Genomic DNA, 18,700 nt, shown 5'->3' with positions numbered 1-18,700 from the left:
AATAATAAAATAAAATAAAATACAGTTTATTAAAATGATCAAGTTATAAATTGTAATATTACATTTAAAAAAAGTTGAATATTTGGTATACTTTGATGATTATTTCCAAATTAAAACGAATTAAAAATCAATATTCAAGTCCAAAGTAATATAATTAATATTTTTATAGGATCTGTTCTTTCAGTGTAAAATATATTTTAGTTTTATATCTTATATTAACATATTTTAAGTAAAAAAAAAAAATATGCCAATAAATTGTTTAATGAAATATATTTACTATATTATTATAGTCAAAACACACCAAAAAATATAATTAATATTTTTTATATGATGTATTTTGTTTAGTATTCAATTTAATTTATTAAAAAATCAGATTTTTAATGGAAATTCTGTGCATAAATTAATTTTGCCATAAAAATTTAATATATTCAGGCATGATTTTCCATTAAACATTTTTTATTGTTTAATAAAAGTGATATATGGAATAAGTAGAGGAAATAATAAAACTAGAATAAACAATAATTGTATTAATCACTTGAATGTCAAATAATTATTTTTTTTTCTAAAATTAACTTGACAATAGACGATGTTTTATTATTTTATTTACTATTATTATTATTATTATTATTATTATTATTATATTAAATTTGTGCAAGAAAAGCCTGTCAAATGATATAAATCCATTTTCATTATTTTTTCTTTGATCTGTGTAATTCGATATTTTATTGATGTAATTCAAATTGACAAAAACACATGTAACACAAATCTTTCTCGACTGTGTCTCAATTTATATGTAATTTCGGACAATTTTTTTATTAGTTGCCATAATTTGAATGCGTATTTTTCGTGAAATAAAAATACTCAGTCAAATAAGATTCATCCGAATGTCTTTCTTACCCAGGATAACTCTAAGAATGAAACACTTTTTTGCTCACCTCTGTTACGTAATGGAACAAAGTAATATGTATCTTCAAAGCGTTTCTTTAATTTACATTCTAGAGTATCTGTGTCTAATAATGTCATTTATATGCACATTAAGATTAAATTACAGATACTTTTAACGGATGTTAGAGTCTAAAACCGTGGAATTATATAAAGGATAAGCAAAAAGGGATTTTATATAATGATGGCTGTACTATAATATTCTTTGTCCCTAAGGACCAATTGTTTCGAAAAATGTCGGGCGCATAGTAAAGCAGAATCTTTTCTGGATGGCACGTAAAACAGTGCTATGCTATTATATGGCCACAGAGGTGGTGACCCAAATTAATTTTGTGTTCCTTTTCTAATTGAAACCAATTTATTACAGGAGAACAATGCAATTTACATCAACTACTGGGCATTATCTTATCTTTTTACGTGTTGCGAGAATAATAATAAAACAGCATAAATTCCCCGCTGTTTCCTCCAAAAATATACCTTAATATAACAGGTCATGAAATTAATTACCTTACCTTTACAGGAAAAATATTATTATACAATTTTCGAGTTGTCTGACAAATCCGGATACTAAATGAAAATTTAACAAATAAATTTATTAAATTAGGTTAAATGAAATGTATCTTAATCAAAATTGTATAATTTTTCAGGGGTAAGAATGTTGGACGGAGTAGTGAACGACGCGGTAGAAGCGCGAGCCCTGGGATTGAATCCCGAGCACATCGACATCTACAGCGCATCCTGGGGTCCGGAGGACGACGGAAAGACCGTCGATGGACCGGGTCCGTTGGCGCGACGCGCCTTCATCTACGGGGTAACCAGCGGCCGTAAAGGCAAGGGCTCTATATTCGTTTGGGCCTCTGGAAATGGAGGCAGACACACTGACTCCTGCAACTGTGACGGCTACACGAATAGTATCTTCACTCTTAGCATATCCAGTGCCACCCAAGGAGGGTAACTATACTGTACCCAAAACGTTAATTGCAAACTTAACAATTGTTTTTTAGGTATAAGCCTTGGTATCTAGAAGAATGCTCCTCGACTCTAGCCACAACGTACAGCTCAGGTACTCCGGGGCATGATAAGAGCGTGGCCACGGTGGATATGGACGCCCGGCTTAGACCCGATCACATTTGCACGGTGGAACATACGGGTACATCTGCGTCTGCTCCTCTAGCTGCTGGTATTTGCGCTCTTGCTCTGGAAGCTAATCCCAGTTTAACATGGCGTGACCTACAGTATTTGGTTGTTTTAACATCACGTGCCACACCACTAGAAAAGGAAGGTGGATGGATAGGTATGTTCAATTATTTATAATCCAATATGTTCCCAATTAATTGGTTTATTGATTTCAGTCAACGGCGTTGGAAGGAAAGTATCTCATAAGTTTGGCTATGGATTAATGGATGCAGGCGCATTGGTTAGCTTAGCCGAAAAATGGACAACGGTGCCACCTCAACACATTTGTAAGTCTCAGGAAATTGGTGAAGATAGACCTATATCACCGGATTACGATTCAACATTGAACCTCTACATGGATGTCAATGCTTGCGGTAACACACTCAACGAAGTTAACTTCCTAGAACACGTGCAATGCAAGATCTCATTAAGATTTTTCCCTCGTGGAAATCTAAGAATAAGTCTGACTTCTCCCATGGGCACCACTTCTACGTTACTCTTCGAAAGACCTCGTGATGTTGTAAGCTCCAACTTCGACGACTGGCCATTCCTTAGTGTTCATTTCTGGGGTGAAAAAGCGGCAGGCCGTTGGCACTTGCAGATTCAAAACGCCGGCACCAGACATGTTAACCAACCTGGTCTACTTAAAAAATGGCAACTTATTTTCTACGGAACATCTGTAAATCCTATCAGGCTCCGACCAAGTAACGGACCTCGTTCAACCCTATGGAAAACACCCTTGAATAATTTCTTCCCTACTCAATCCTCCATCGCGCAAGTGACCGACAAATTTTTCAACGAAGATATATTCAGAAACTTTAACGATTTCCAGAATGTGTACGCATTTTCTGGATCTGACCCCCAGGAGAGCATAAGTTCTTTGAACGGGAAGAAAACTATGATTAGGGATAACGATAATAATTTAGACAACGACAAAGAAACCAAGGAAAACTGTGATGAACAATGTGATGCCCAAGGATGTTTCGGCGAAGGACCATCGAATTGCATAGCTTGCAAAAACAAGCGAATGGATAAGTAAGTTTAAAAAATACTTTTATCCTATTTAATGATATTAATAAATTTTAATTGCACAGGACTTGCGTGAGTACATGCCCACCAAGAAGTTATTCAGACTCCCAAAATGTTTGTCAGCCATGTCACGAAGCATGTGAAACTTGCACGGGACCAGATCAAAAAAGTTGTCTTACATGTTCACCTGTCCACGTCAGAGTCACCGATCTCGATATTTGTCTCCAGCAATGTCCTGAAGGATACTTTGAAAGTACGTAAAATTAACAATAATTTGAATTTAAATAACACATTTTCTGTTTAGATTATTACGACAAAACGTGCACACCGTGTCAACCGAATTGTGCAGGATGCCAAGATAGGCCAGACCATTGCACCAGCTGCGATCATCACCTTCTTCTGTACCAAAACAAATGCCTTGCGGCTTGTCCCCAAAACACTTATGAGACGGACGATAACACGTAAGCATAAAATAGGAAAATCAAAAATGATGGTTATAAAAAACATTTTCGGTAAAAACCATCATTCTTGGCCAATCTAACTTTCGTAAACTGCGGAAGCCAATACCAATTTATTATTTCTAGTTTTAAAAAATTACATACAAACATAATTCAAGATTTAAAGCAAGATAGTAGCTAATACGTATTATTGTATGCCGTTCAGCTGCGCACCATGCCACGAAACTTGCGAAACATGCAACGGATCAAACAGCTCTCAGTGTATCACCTGTGGCCAAGGCACCTACTGGCACGATGGCAGATGCGTTAAAGAATGTCCTGCGCATCACTTTGCCGACAACCACCAGAGAGAATGTGTCGAATGTCCTCCCGGATGTTCCGAGTGCAACAAGACCACATGCATATCCTGCTTGGATGACTGGCGCGTCAATACCAAAGGAAGATGTGTCTCTCAGAACAGCGACAGGTGTGATGTCGGTGAGTTTTTTAAAAAATCATAACTATTACCTGCAACCTTTTTGATGGTGTGTATACATTGTATAATGTTTATACAGATCAATACTTCGATAGTGGATTGTGCAAACCGTGCCATTCGACCTGTGATTCATGTGACGGTCCAACAGAGAAGGCCTGCTTATCCTGTGCCAGTCCTTTAATCCTGCAAGGGACGCGTTGTGTCGCTCAATGCGACGAAGGATTCTTCAAGGAAAAGGGAGGACAGCTATGCGAACCCTGCATCCACACTTGCACCAAATGTTTCGCCAAAAACAACTGCACCGAGTGCAAACCCGGACTCCAAGTAAGGGACTAATTGTTCTTCATATTGTAATTTACTAATTTGCCTTTACAATTTTAGTTGCAAAGTGGCGAATGTCGGTCTACTTGTGCAACGGGATATTACAGTGATAAAGGCGTATGTTTGAGATGTTATATGAGCTGCAAAACGTGCAGCGGTCCTGGTCAAAACCAATGTGTGAACTGTCCCAACGGTTGGCAGCTTTTATCAGGAGAGTGTCGTCCAGATTGTCCTGAAGGTTACTACAAGACCGAGTACAGCTGTCAAAAGTGCCATTATAACTGCAGAAATTGCGCAGGTCAGTAATCAGTTTGTGCTGAAAATTAAATTACCATTTAAATATAAAACGGTTAATCATGATTTCTCATTTTAGGTTGCAAAATGCAGGAAGACAAACGTCGCATTGATGTGGAGGCCCTGCTGTTATCAGCTCAACCAGTATCAACACTTCAAATTGTTAATCCGTTTAATTTTATCACCGGACTTGCAATAATTGCGTGCTTATGCACTATAATTTTATTTATAGTAATATTTTTAGTTTTACAGGTAAATTCAACATTACTTAAATTTTGAACCTCGAATTAACTTTGTTAATTTGTTACAGAGAAATACTTTACATACTCAACAGAGAGGTTACAGCAGGGTATCGATAAAGAAACCAAAAGTCACATGTAATTATAATGTAGTGGCTGTGAGTGATGGCGATTCAAGCGATTCGGATAGTTCGGAAGGGCATAAGCTGATAACGCCCAAGCCCGAAAGGACTGCATGTTAAAATAGCGAAAACTGAAACTAATTTAAAACATAGTGTAAATACAAAAACAAAACTGTCTTCATTGTTGTGTTGTGTTTTGTATAAAGATGATGACTCAGATGAGCCGCAGTAACACTAAGCTTACACTTAAGTTAAAAACAAGATATTACTAAATGTATATGTATATAATGTGAGTCCCCATTATCAAACATGATTACCATTTGTACCAAAATCCTACGTGTTATTTTGTAAGTTATAATCAATGAAGACAGGCGTATGTAAAGAATAAATTTTAAGAAGCGAAACTTAAGTGCTCTTGATATTTCATGTCGTAAGTATAGTTATTTTTAAATGTACACTTTGTATATAATCAATAGGTAATTGTTTCAATGTTATTTATGGAATTTTACAACCTATACATCCAGATACCAAAATTCGTGATTGAATTTTTATTGCTTTGATGATATTTTTGTTTTTGTTAAATTTATTGTGAATGTTTGTATTTTATGAAATACATATTCGGATTAATAATTTTATATTTTATTTTACAGATTTATTAAATTGATATTATCAGGAACTAGGGTAAACTTAAAACTTTTGTTGTGTGACAGTTGATTTAAGATACTTTTAATAATATAGTACTATATTTTTTTGACTAGACTATTCATAATTTAAGATTGATAAAATACTGTCAGATTACAAAAGTTCCTTAGATAAAAAAATAAATATTTTAAATGGTAATAAATTTTAATTTATACATTATTTTATCCAAATTGGTTTGAAAATTTATAAATAAAATATTTTACATGTGTCTAATATTTCATTTCATTCCTATAAACTCCTATATTAAACTTATCAGTTGGGTCTTGTAGGATATATTAATCAATAAAATAAATTCTAAATATAACTGAATTATCAATTAATTGGGCTAGTTAATCATTGTTTACAAAGGACCCTTGGATAAGTTTTAACCATAAAATTTGATTTGGTTAGGTTTTTCCACGGGGAATATAACAGCGTCAATTTTGATATCAGTATTTAACCACAACTGCATTTTAATTAATCCAAAATTGTTTAAACATAATATGTTATATTTTATAATATTTAAGCATATTATTCAACCACATAAACTAAAAACCACAAAAGGCTACCCGGACAAATATTATATTTATAATATTAAATGAATTCAAATTATTGAATAACATATTCAACACAACAATATTATTCATAATCAATCATGTATAATCATATTATAATAAATATTATATATTTTGTTTAAATTAATATATTTACTTTTTAATGCTATTGTAATTTCCTGATGCTACAGCTTAATCCAAAATTATAATTTACAATTTCCGGATTGGCCAGTTCAGTAAAATTCGCCAATACCATTCTTTTAACAAAACTTCGTTATCTAAACAGACTCTAATTGACGTGCTTTTAATCAAGCACACAGCGGAAACAATATTAACTATTTGATAAAAGCTGCCAGAAAATCCCAACGACCACATAATTAGAAAACTTCAACCAAGCACGTTTATCTCGTCAAAATTCTCAGTCGCGATTACATTCAACAACGAGCACATGTTACGTAATCATGTCATTCTCAATTGAAAACATTCTGAAGAAGGACTTCGGTCATCGGATGGATGGACTAGAAAATCCTGTAAGATTTAATCCTGTTAAACTTCAGAGAAGTATATCGATGAACGACAGCATCTTACATCAGACACTTGTAAGAAAGAACTTTTCCGTGTGTGAATTAAGTGAGTGCCACCTGCCGAAATATCCCTACTACAACTACTATAATAACAGAGAAAAATCGTATTCCAACACATATCTAGATAATAGTAAGTAAATTTTTCGTTTTATTTTTTAAGGTACTTTTCTATCTATATTAGCTGAAATAAAACTATCTTCTTATAATATATTAATTTTTAATTTTATTAAATGAAACAATTACAATTAAAAAATACTCTTACACAATTATAATACTATAAGCTATATTCCTGAATATTTTAAACAAATTACTACTTCTGGTTTTATTGAAAGTGAGAACGTTATTTCAATTAGTCCATATATATATATATATCCCGTATTCAAAGTCTACAATTTTCGGGGATATTAAATTGCAATAATCAAGAAACTATAATTTTTTTGTCATTAAAAGTTGGAATTTGATTTTTGAAATATTTAATAAATGAGGAAATCAGTATGAAACGTAAATGAAATAAATATGGATTCCACTATAAAGTTATAATTTTATTACTTCTACATTTTAGGTAGAATTTAAAAATGTATCAAAATACTGGGCGTCAGATTTGAAATAGTTGATGCTACTTCCGGCAAAAACTGAAAAACAATTTTGTTCAAATACTTTATGAAAGTAGATAAAATCGGCTATAAAATAAAAAAATACTCTAAAATTTTAAATCAGTATATTTTGTTTCCCCAAAAAATTTTAAGATTCAGTGTATTTTTTAAGATATGGGTCATAGATAAATATTATATTACTTATGACGCAAAATATTGCGGTTTAACCAAACTTTATTTAAAATAGGGTGTGGTAAAATGTAAGATTCTATTTTCGATTTTTAAGCAACAACAAAATTTTGTTGTATATTAAAGGAAGTACCTCAAACGACAGTTAGCGTAATTTTAAAGCAGTTGTTAAATTTTAATTTTTGAAACATCTCATTTTGTGAAAATATTACTTCCCCAATTTTTGGAAGAATCAAGATACACTTTTTAAATCCCCTTAGACTGACCGTTTTCGAGATGGTCGTATTTAATATATTTACTTGAACTGAAATGATAGTACAGTAAACTTTTCTATTTAGACAATTTGAAACCATCCAAAAAACGCTTGAGAGCATACGCACACATATATTTTTTATAATTTATATCACTAAAAAGTCCAATAAATCCATCACTTAACACTATTTTAGTACATCATTAATTTTAAATTAATAACATAATTATACATTAAATAATTTACACAAGACTAACCCAAGTGGAAGTGGGTTTCCTTTGGTTATTCAATGACTATTATCGAACGGAAGACATCTAACTGTTTCGTAACGAGTATTTCGGTATTCCCATAATTTGATCTTAAATAGGTGGAATCACTATCACTACTAAATAGTGCGGTTTTGATAAATTAACTAAACTTTACCTCAAGTTAACGTCGTCACATCTTCCTGCCAACAAAATTGTAGTTGTGATTGTAACATATATTGAAATATAAGTAAAATATTATTTGCAATACTAATTAAAGCCATTGATATTTCAGTAGGAAATTATCAAAACATATATGAAGATAGATTGTGGCAAGCATACAACAGAGGACCATTATCAGTACCCTGCCATCAACTTAGCCTTTTCAGAAGAAAAGGTGGACAAATTAGATTTACAGCTAATCAAACAGACATTTTGGAAAAGACGTTCCTAGCTCACAAGTACCTGGCACCAGAAGAAAGAAAAATATTAGCCGACAATTTGAAGCTTTCTGATAGACAGGTAAAACAATAATAAAATATTAAAGTGATTGTATTATAGATTTATATTTTATACAGGTGAAAACTTGGTTCCAAAATAGACGAGCAAAGTGGAGAAGGAGTCTAAGTTCAAGTAGCACAGATAATTCTTCAGACAAACCGGAAGATACCAAATCAGCCGATGACGTGTTTCTTGAATAACAATTTTCTTTCATTTTATTAATAAATCTACTTTTTTAATAATTAATTTTCTTTAATATTCCCTCTACTAAACAAACTGAAAATTAATATGAGGAATAACAATATATAGTAAGCTTCTTTATGGTCATAAAAATTTTATTATGCTGATAATATATTGTAATTAATATATCGGCAACAGTAATAATATCCGAAGTGTTATGAATTATGTTTAATGTGGAATTTGCATAATACCTCATAGGCAACAAAACAATCCAGTGATAAACACAGCCTTAGATAAATTTGTGATTGATTAGACAAATTGCCAATATACTATTCACTTGCATATTAATATACATACATAATATATGTAAACTATATAGTTTATATAGTGTAATTTCCCTAATAGAATGAACTTCCAAGATTGATAAGATGACATGATTAATCGACTTTGTATACATTTCTGAAAAATGTCAGATATGAAAAGGCAGCTTTCAAAACCTAAAATAATAATTGTTTAAATTTTTATTATGTATTTTGTAGATGTTCTTACACTAATAAATGCCAAATTTGACATCTCACCAAAAGGCCCAATAGCTAAGCTAAGGGGTCCTTGAGTTCTAAGTATAAAAATTTGGATCAAAAACTTGAATCTGGTGTTTCCCTTATGCCAATCTGAATATAAATATGCATGTTGCGCTAACTGCATACTCTGAAAAAATGTTGACATACAGAGAGCGGTTTAATAAGAAGTAATATATAAATCCCATACTTCAGATCTAATTAAATCTGCGTTCCAATATAATATTGTTAAATGACTAACATGCATCGCCAACAGCATAATAGTTGGAACGTAATCCTCCCTTTCCTAAATTTTTAAAGAAATAAAATTAATTAAACACTTTAGTATCTACTTACTTGAATCATCAACAATCGTAGTAAAACAACACATAACTCAAAAGATGTTGATATAAATGTAATGAGTACAAAGGTAGTGGTTACTTCTCTTACTGTTAAAACATATCTGAAAAATAATTATTAAACACGATTATGGCACATATAAATCATTATGTGTACTTTATTATAGCTTTATGTTCAAAAATACAGCTTTTTATAATAGTGTGTTTGGCCTCTTCCATTGATACTTCATTTGACTTACTATAACCAATAGAGTAGCCAATTAACTTTTGCAGAAAATGTTGCAATAACTTTAACAACGCCACAGCATATATCATTAGTGAAATGAACAACATCTTCGTGTAAATATAGAAGAATCCAGCTATAAAAAGTTGTACAGAACTGTAAGAGAAGCCAACCCAAAATGGTGTTAGCAAATTAAATGGCATATAAACTGGAAATAGTAGATTATCTTCAATTCCTTTAAAAGCTAAATGAATCCAAACGACGTATAAACCAATCATCAGAATGAACACCGATCCAAAAATGTAGGCATTCGTTTTATTGTTATACCTAGTATAATGAAAATATACGTCCCTGACTTCTTTGTTACTATGGTTTAAAATAATTTTTTCTTTTTCTAAAATTTGACGGAGCAGATCTTTTATGGTATCGTTGGAAGTGTAACGTAGTGCTACCAATATTAGTGTATATGTTATTGAAAATGATAGGTTCTCGATTAGGTCTTCTCGATTTCCCCACGAAATTGGGATTTTCATCAAAATCGAAGCGAGGTTTAAATAATATATGTATCTGTAAGTTTTAGAATAGCACTGATAAATCATATATAGGCGGTGAGACTTCTCCAACGTCCATAGTCCTGTTATAATCATTACAATTTTGATCACTTTCAAGTGTGACTCTTCAGTGGCCATCTCATATAGGAATATTTATTCAAACCATAAGATGTTGACGTATGTTTCTTCAGCACTGCCGAGTGTTTAATGTCTAGACACTAAAATGTTTCCTTTTCTAATACTTTTACTATTATCATACTTAATGTATCGACACTTAATACAAGAGGTATAATTTACGTAATTTGTTTTGAAAAACAGATGTTATAAATAATTGTCTTAATTGAGAAAGTTTTAAGTTGATAAAAAAACTATATAGTATATTACAAAAATTGACATATAAAATAGTAAGATAAATTTAAATGATTCAGTTCTTTAAAATAACCTATAGTGATAAAGTGAGTGATCCTATCACTCACATCATATTAGATCTGATGGTGCTGAATATTGTGTCAGTTACAGGGACTCAAATTGCCCGTTTTCACATTTAGGATAAAAAACAAAATGTTTAAGCACTTATTTATTTACGACTATTGTAATCAAAACTTATTAAATTAAGATGACTGACCTACAAGTCACGCATTGTCCAATACCTCCATGTAACCTATATTTTGTAAACATTTTAGTAATAATATTTACCGCAAACTTTTTCAATATATTTAAAATTATTAACATAATTAATTAATATATTATTTTTTAAATACTTTTTCTAGACAATTATGCGTAAACATAAATTAACTCCATATGAGGGCAGTGGACCAATTGGAATGTTGGAATCTGGAGTCAATCAGTTACTGCACAAAATGTTATTTCTCTCTTATATTTTATAAAAATTCTACTTCATAAAGATCTAGGAGTGGTAGAAGCCAATCCCCAGGATAGATCCACCTTGTCTGGGACACAGTACCGCTCCACAACCCAGTGGTAGTGAAAAGCTAATGGATCTAACTGCAAGTCCAATCCATCCCCAGAAAGATCTTGGATCTTCCTCAAATTGGACTTGTTCTTCCGAACCCAATTGACAGGGGGCTGGCATCTTTATCAGTTCTACGTCTCCTCTTTCAGCATACCCCGTATATGCAAATATACGTCGTTTTTTTTCCCCATATATGATTTATCATACATGGTAACACTATGGTTATGATCGTCGGATCAATACCAGGAGTTTTTAAACTTTCTTCTCTTTGTCTCAAAAAAAAAAAAAAATAGAAGCCAGTAGATTAACCTCAGGGTTCTCTTCGCAACTGACTGCTCGCTAGAAAACGCTATAGGTGCTCGTACCACATATTCTAGATGCTTGCCAAAAACAGGTTTTCGGTCACGAAGATTGGAATGGGCATTGTCTCATTTTTGCTGGGCAGAAGGATCGAAATATGTACTTTTCAAGCTGCTACCACCTCTTACAACTCTTCAGAGAAACATTTCAATAGGTACATTGGTTTATTTAGTGATTTGGGTTTTTGTAAATGAAACAGTATTCATTTATTTTTTTTTATTTCTATATATTAAATATAAATACCAGGAATTTACAGTTAAAATGAACTTACAACCAATAATAGGAATTTACAAAATGACTAAGGATATTATTGAGTTAAGAAGTAATGGTGTTACTTTGCAGTTATTTAGGAAATATGGCTTTATAATTGCACAATAATTAAAACGAACACAATTTCAAACAAAGTTGGATACACAATAAGAAACTTATTTGACTGTAAAGGAAAAACTAATATTTAATTTATATTTTTATTTGAACTGGTAACATTCATTACATTTACAATGTTAAATAAATTTAAATGAAGCATCTATTGTTAGAAAAGAATGCCAGCTCCTTTTCAATTGAAAATTTCGAAAAAAATCACATACTGCACCACACACCAAATTTATTAGTTCAACGAAATGTCTTTCACCATATTGACTATCCAATTGGAGATGTTTTCCAAAAATCATATACAAAGAAACCACGACGTAATACGTAACAAAAAATAGGCTAGCAATAAATGAAATCTAATAAACACTGTTAGTTTAAATACCACCATTTATGGTGAATAGGTACTGAATTCATGTAATGCAAGCATATTTTAATAATTTAAGTAATACTTAATAGTGGACATTTCTCAACATAATTTTCATTCACACAAATCAAAATATGAAGATGGGTATTTTATATGCACATATTTATTTATTTATAAATCTCAAATCCTTTGTTAAGTGTTTTGAGTAAAAATGTTTTAAGAAATACCCATCCTATCACCCACATCATACTGAACCATATATGTCTTACACTAAATTTTTCAGACTAACTAGCTTACAAAAGAAAATAATTTATACAAGCTGAAGCCTTTACATTAAAATATGAATTTAATAATAATGAGGTGATTAGATCAAAATTCATCTACAGTTATAAAACTATCACAACAGTACTTATGTCATGAAAAGGCATTAGTCAAAAACTAATAATAAAGTCCATTAAAATGTTTACATTTCACAGTGATGATATTTAAGATTTAGGCTACATGTCCACATTGTTTCAAATAATTTACCATCAGATTAAAAATTAATGTTACTCAATGATGAGAAAAAAATGAAAATTCATTTGGTTGCAGCTGAATAGCATTTTTTTATATAGTTTTCGATGTATTAAGCAAGAGCAATGATGTTCAAGGCTGCTGCTCTTGACCATTGCTCTCTTGGGACTTCATCACATCTGGTAGATCTGGTGGTGCTGAGTATTGTGTTAGTTCCAGGGGTTCAAATTGTCCATTATCATCTCTGTGATAAAAAAACAAAATGTTACAACTCTTATTTATTTTCGAAAATCCAATGATTATGTGAAAAATTATTGATTCAAATTTATACAATGATACTGATTCAAAATACTTAACTTGACCTAAATATCACACATTGTCAATTATTCCTTTGTAAACCATATTTTGTAAACATTTAATTAATAATATTTGCTTCTAAAATTGTTCAATATATTTAAAAGTATTAACATAAATAATATGAAAATTATTATATCATATAACAAAATTAAGCTAAATTATGTTTACTAAGAACTTTATTATCTGTCATGTGAAAATATTTGCTCTAGATTATAATACACTTCTATTTCTGATGAACTAAAAAAAATCAAATCAAATAAAAAATAAAATGTATATTTTTATTTGATTTGTCATTATTTTTTTAATGTAATATAAAATTATTTTATATTGAATCATTTCATATCAGATTATTCTTTTGTTGACTAAATTCAGATAAGAACTTGAAGAAAGAAAATTTACATATTTTGATTAAATATTTGTTAGTTTATTTTTATGTAAGAGACATTTTCATACCTAAACTAAAACGTAAATTTTATATACATACTTAACTGCGAGGCCTACTGTGGCAGGACTTTGGGCTTTAGCAATGCTTGAAGTAAGACCGTAATCCTGCAGCATTTTGCTATCTTCCATTACAGTGTTGTCTTTGTTGAACAGTTGCTGGTTTTGTGGTGCTACCTTGAGAATGCCTGAGAAATAAAACAAATTAACTTGCCTTCTGTGTTGTCAAAAAATCAGATAAACAACTAATCACCTTCAATAATCTTCTTCAGTTCCAGTACAGTCGTAGTGTCCTTAGCATCGGTGAAAATTGTTAATTTTTTCCGTCTTATCATCAAAAACACATCCTAAAATGAAAATAAAACAAAATCAAAATTGCACATATAGGTTAAGTGCACCAACTGGCGGCCAATGTGATTTTGGCGTTTCACGCATTAGAATTTTCTGTGGCCGGCTATACTCACCATTTTGGTTTAATAGTTGTTTATTTTAGATTATAAAAAAACGTAATCGGTTCATAGGACTCATCTATCCACGGCACCGAATCAAGGTGACAAACACGGAACAATTTATTCGGATTCACAAATATCCCTAAATTTGCCAACAAATCTAATGCGCATGTCAAACCATTAATACCAGCGCGAATTTCAAACTCTTATTGGTTTAACACGTACTTTTGTGTTGATATTATAATAATGTGTAACAAGTAACAAATTCAAAAACAGTGGGTTTGGTCTAATGTCGCATATCATGAAGAAATAATTTGTTTTATAATTTAAATAATGCGTTCCCACAGATAGAAAATATATTGATTACCCCAACAAGAAATTTTAACACGTCAATTGACATATTAATTTTATATTTTTTTGTTAGAAATAAATCAATGTATAAAATTTGAAATACGTATTATTAATTTTATAATTATAAATTTTAAAGGGAATGCATACAAAAGGAGCAAACAAAATTAAAGAAACGAATTCATTTTCATATTTTTTATTTAATTAAGTTAATATTATGGCATATTCTTTGTTTTCTTATAAATTTGTTTCTCAAAAAGTCAATCAAGTTATGAATATATTGTTTTGGAATTGAATACCATGCTTCATGAAATACTGTACACTTTTTCATAATTTTTAAATTTTTTGGATTGGATGGTTCAAGGTAGTTAAGATATGAACTCTGCGTTGAACATTTCTAAACTGTCAGTTTATTGGTCTATATATATATATATATATATATATATATATTAGGGTCACTATCATCCTAAAAGCGTCATATTATTGGCATGTCTTCTTCTATACACGTTAGCATTGTGTTTCTGAAAATGTTATTAGTTATTTAGGAAATACGACTTTATAATTGCACAATAATTAAAACAAACTCAATTTCAAACAAACAAAGTTGGATACACAATAAGAAACTTATTTGAGTGTAAAGGAAAAACTAATATTTAATTTATATTTAACTGGTAACATTCATTACATTTACTATGTTAAATAAATGTACATCTTATAATCGATCGAAGATACTGCTTTAAACGCATGTGTTTAGGTTTTGTAAATGTATTTAACATACTCTTAGTAGTTATAATTTAAGATTTTCCAAAAAAAAGGTTTACAATACTTATTAAAAAATATGAAGCAACACACTCAATTGAAAATACAATAAGAAAAGCACCTAACAAAAACAACTCCTTTTATTAACAGACAAATTGGAAAAAGCAGTAAACGACATCCTTTTTTGTCCGCTAGTTAAATAAAAATGAATTAACTAGATCATACAATATCAATGCGTCTAGTACAACAATCAGACGTCGACTGAATGAACAAAACTTGCAAGGATATAGGAATCATTGGTATTAAAGAATAATATTCGAACACAAAAATGTATTAATTATCCTCCAGAATTTTGGAGAAGGGTATTTTGAAATGATGAATCCATATTCAATAGAAGAAGATGAGATGATAAAATATCGACCTCCTAATAAAAATTTGGATCCCACTACAAAATCTTCGAAACACGGTGTAGGAAAATTTTGGTTAGGAGTTCCCTCCCTTGACACAGTATGGAACATTACAAAAAATTATTGAGACATAATGGAACCACAATAATTTACCATTACATGGAATACTATGCATGATAATGATTCGAAGCACCCATCTAAAGTTGTTCAAAATTGGTTAAAACATAAAAGTGTTCAGATTCTCGTTTGGCCATTCGTGAAATTTAATTTCAAACGACTATTGCTGATATTTCATTGAATCTTTGCCTCACTGTACAGGTGGTCATAACAAAGAGTACTTAATAAAATAATATCAATTATTTATGTGTGTTTAAAGTTATGTATAAATTATTTAACAAATATATATTTTTAAAATATATATTTCATAACAAGTAGAGCTTCTGTGAGAAGCCACATTTCGCACTTATTTTGTTTTAGATTTAATTTATTGAGAAATTATTTTGATTTATGTACAAAATGGATAACGGGAGAAAGAATATAGTGTAATTATTTTAGTTAAATATAAAATATTCTGATTTCATTTAATTAGAGGTGTGCGTTTCCTATTTATCTGGCCACCATCGTAGGTCCAATTTACATGATCAAGATCATTCAAGCTGATCCAGTCTATTCTTCATGAAACTGAATTTTTTTTTTTTTAAAGACATCGTAAAATTTTAAGAAGGATTTATTTCACAGGTTCTTGTTAGAGTACTGTTAAAGTTCTTCTTATTATTGAGAAGATAAATATTTTTAACGATATGTGAGAAAATTTTCAATATGGTTTAAGAAAGTGATAAAAATTCCTGCTCAATTACGTCCCGTACTCCTGCAACGATCACACATATTTGACTCAGTACAACGTATTAAGAAAACTTTAACTCTTTTAACTAATTAATATAAAATATGTATGAATTTTAAAAATAAACTTTCCCTCATGAATAATTCTTAAATGATATATGTATTCCACCTCTAACGTGCCATTATAAAACCTCTCAACATTAGATGCAATTTATAAATAAATTTGTTCTCAATTCTTTACACAATTCTCAATCTTTATTGATAAAGATGATGAAAATATAACTGTTAGAAAATAATCAATATTACTTCACTAAGATCTTGAGTGGTGTCTTAAAAAATATCTCAATTATTTCTGTAACCATATCGAAATAATTTTATAAAATATTATTTATTCCTAATAAAAATTATCATATTCTTTACTTTTTTAATTATTAATTTTATTTTTTATTTATTATTAAGGTTTAGTTACTCGATTATACGGTTCAATTAAGAGCGATTATAAAAAACTTCAAAATATGTCACTTTACTTTATAACTACAGAGATGCATACATTTTTTAAATAATAAACCATTTAACTTCAATATTTATAATAAATATATAAATAAATAATTCTTAATGAGTGTACTAGTTAACTAAAAGATAAATTATTAATTAATTAATTAAATAAAAATCAATAAATTCAAGCAATATAAAAAGCTGTGACTACAGGTTTTAAGGGACTTCTAAACCTGAAAATAAATTAAAAATCAAGATTAGCTTTTATTTGTTACATATTATTATATTATATTTTTATTTCAGTATATTATATAAAACTTAATATTATATTTAAAGCAATATACACCAATCAATTTAGCTCTATTTGTACATATAAAATTCAAATTATATGGTATATACAAATTTTTTGGATGGTTAATATCTGAATAAATAATCGAATAGTAAAATATCTCAAATTAATACAAGTACACAATTTCAAATAAAATAACGAATTAATTTACATTTATTTTATTTTAGATTTAGAGAAAATAAAATAATTTAATGTAAGAACAAAAAATATTTTTATTCAAATATTTATATAATTTTATATATAATAATGGAAATTTTAAACCAAAAAATTTTTTTGGTAAGCATAAAACTTAAATTAAATATTTGAATACCTATTCGTTATAATTAATTAAATGTTGGAATATGAAAAGATATTTTCCAAATCGTATTTTAAGAAACCGATCTCCATTTATTTACTATTTATATATTTATAATAAGGATTTTTCAATATTTACCAATTTTTTTAATTCAGTCTGATCTCAAAACTTCCGTTTTCCATAAAAACATACACTATAGTGGTTGTTATTTATTTCATCTGAAGTACATTGAACTCCAGTAACAAATCTAATCGGCAATAACGAAATTAATGCAAAAGCTCTTTACGTAAAGTATAGTAATTAACACCCTGTTGACTGCATGTGCCTGAAGATCGTATATAAATGGGGCTTGACAAGCTCAAGACATTTAGTGCATCGAATCCCTCCTGCGCGTACAAGTAAGTATTTTGATGTTGCTCCAAGGTCTTTATACTAGTATATGTTTATATATTTTTGTTTGATAATTTTTCTGGTGTAAAAAATTCCTATGACGGTGGGGTAGCCTTTCTAATGTTATTAATAAACAGTGGAACCTTTACTATATTCAAATTTACATGATTTATTACTGCGATATATTTCCGATTTTTTTATAAATATAATTATCCCGACAAACTATATAAATAGATATTTATACTTGTGTCAGAATAAATATTTGTAGCGCCAGAAGAAATTAATGAAAAAGTTAATTGCTGAATGTCATTGCCAAGTGGAAGGTCTTGTTACAAAAAGGGGATTCCTTTGAATGTGGAAATTAATTTACCAATAACAAGTTCCTCATACGCAGTAGGCGCGGAAAAATACTTATAGGAAAGTGCCCTACTGAAATAACTAATGACATAATCGTGAAGAAATCTG

At 30.0% G+C, this 18,700-nt stretch overlaps 4 protein-coding genes across 7 annotated transcripts in view; 2 read left to right on the top strand and 2 right to left on the bottom strand.

Moving 5' to 3' along the window:
- LOC109600751 (furin-like protease 2) overlaps nt 1–5,966 on the top strand; it is a 323,673-nt gene extending 317,707 nt beyond the window's left edge. For all 4 annotated transcript variants that reach the window (XM_049965263.1, XM_049965262.1, XM_049965261.1 and 1 more), the window contains 10 exons: nt 1,590–1,893; nt 1,947–2,236; nt 2,295–3,153; nt 3,213–3,400; nt 3,452–3,608; nt 3,811–4,082; nt 4,160–4,404; nt 4,462–4,699; nt 4,775–4,947; nt 5,006–5,966. In XM_049965263.1, coding sequence (XP_049821220.1) covers nt 1,590–1,893; nt 1,947–2,236; nt 2,295–3,153; nt 3,213–3,400; nt 3,452–3,608; nt 3,811–4,082; nt 4,160–4,404; nt 4,462–4,699; nt 4,775–4,947; nt 5,006–5,176 — 2,897 coding nt within the window. In that variant the 3' untranslated portion in view covers nt 5,177–5,966. The remainder of the gene's footprint in view (nt 1–1,589; nt 1,894–1,946; nt 2,237–2,294; nt 3,154–3,212; nt 3,401–3,451; nt 3,609–3,810; nt 4,083–4,159; nt 4,405–4,461; nt 4,700–4,774; nt 4,948–5,005) is intronic.
- Nucleotides 5,967–6,686: 720 nt separating this feature from the next.
- Nucleotides 6,687–8,899, top strand: LOC126265031 (transcription factor LBX1-like). The gene is made up of 3 exons (XM_049965276.1): nt 6,687–7,005; nt 8,448–8,674; nt 8,731–8,899. Exons 1-3 carry the CDS (start codon nt 6,753–6,755, stop codon nt 8,851–8,853), a joined length of 603 nt encoding a protein of 200 aa, XP_049821233.1. The 5' UTR covers nt 6,687–6,752; the 3' UTR covers nt 8,854–8,899.
- Nucleotides 8,900–9,065: 166 nt separating this feature from the next.
- Nucleotides 9,066–9,778, bottom strand: LOC126265032 (uncharacterized). Its single transcript, XM_049965280.1, has 4 exons — nt 9,748–9,778; nt 9,602–9,697; nt 9,383–9,541; nt 9,066–9,330 (listed from the first exon to the last, which is right to left on the bottom strand). Exons 1-4 carry the CDS (start codon nt 9,754–9,756, stop codon nt 9,271–9,273), a joined length of 324 nt encoding a protein of 107 aa, XP_049821237.1. The 5' UTR covers nt 9,757–9,778; the 3' UTR covers nt 9,066–9,270.
- A 2,279-nt stretch (nt 9,779–12,057) lies between these two features.
- LOC109600746 (elongin-B) lies at nt 12,058–14,523 on the bottom strand. Its single transcript, XM_020016923.2, has 4 exons — nt 14,368–14,523; nt 14,157–14,250; nt 13,947–14,091; nt 12,058–13,349 (listed from the first exon to the last, which is right to left on the bottom strand). The coding sequence occupies exons 1-4, from the start codon at nt 14,368–14,370 to the stop codon at nt 13,238–13,240; spliced, it is 354 nt and encodes a 117-aa protein (XP_019872482.1). The 5' UTR covers nt 14,371–14,523; the 3' UTR covers nt 12,058–13,237.
- Nucleotides 14,524–18,700: the final 4,177 nt, after the last annotated feature.

Source organism: Aethina tumida, chromosome 3, assembly GCF_024364675.1.
Source record: "Aethina tumida isolate Nest 87 chromosome 3, icAetTumi1.1, whole genome shotgun sequence".
NCBI classification, from domain to species: domain Eukaryota; kingdom Metazoa; phylum Arthropoda; class Insecta; order Coleoptera; family Nitidulidae; genus Aethina; species Aethina tumida.
This window is presented reverse-complemented; position numbering and strand designations above follow the sequence as displayed.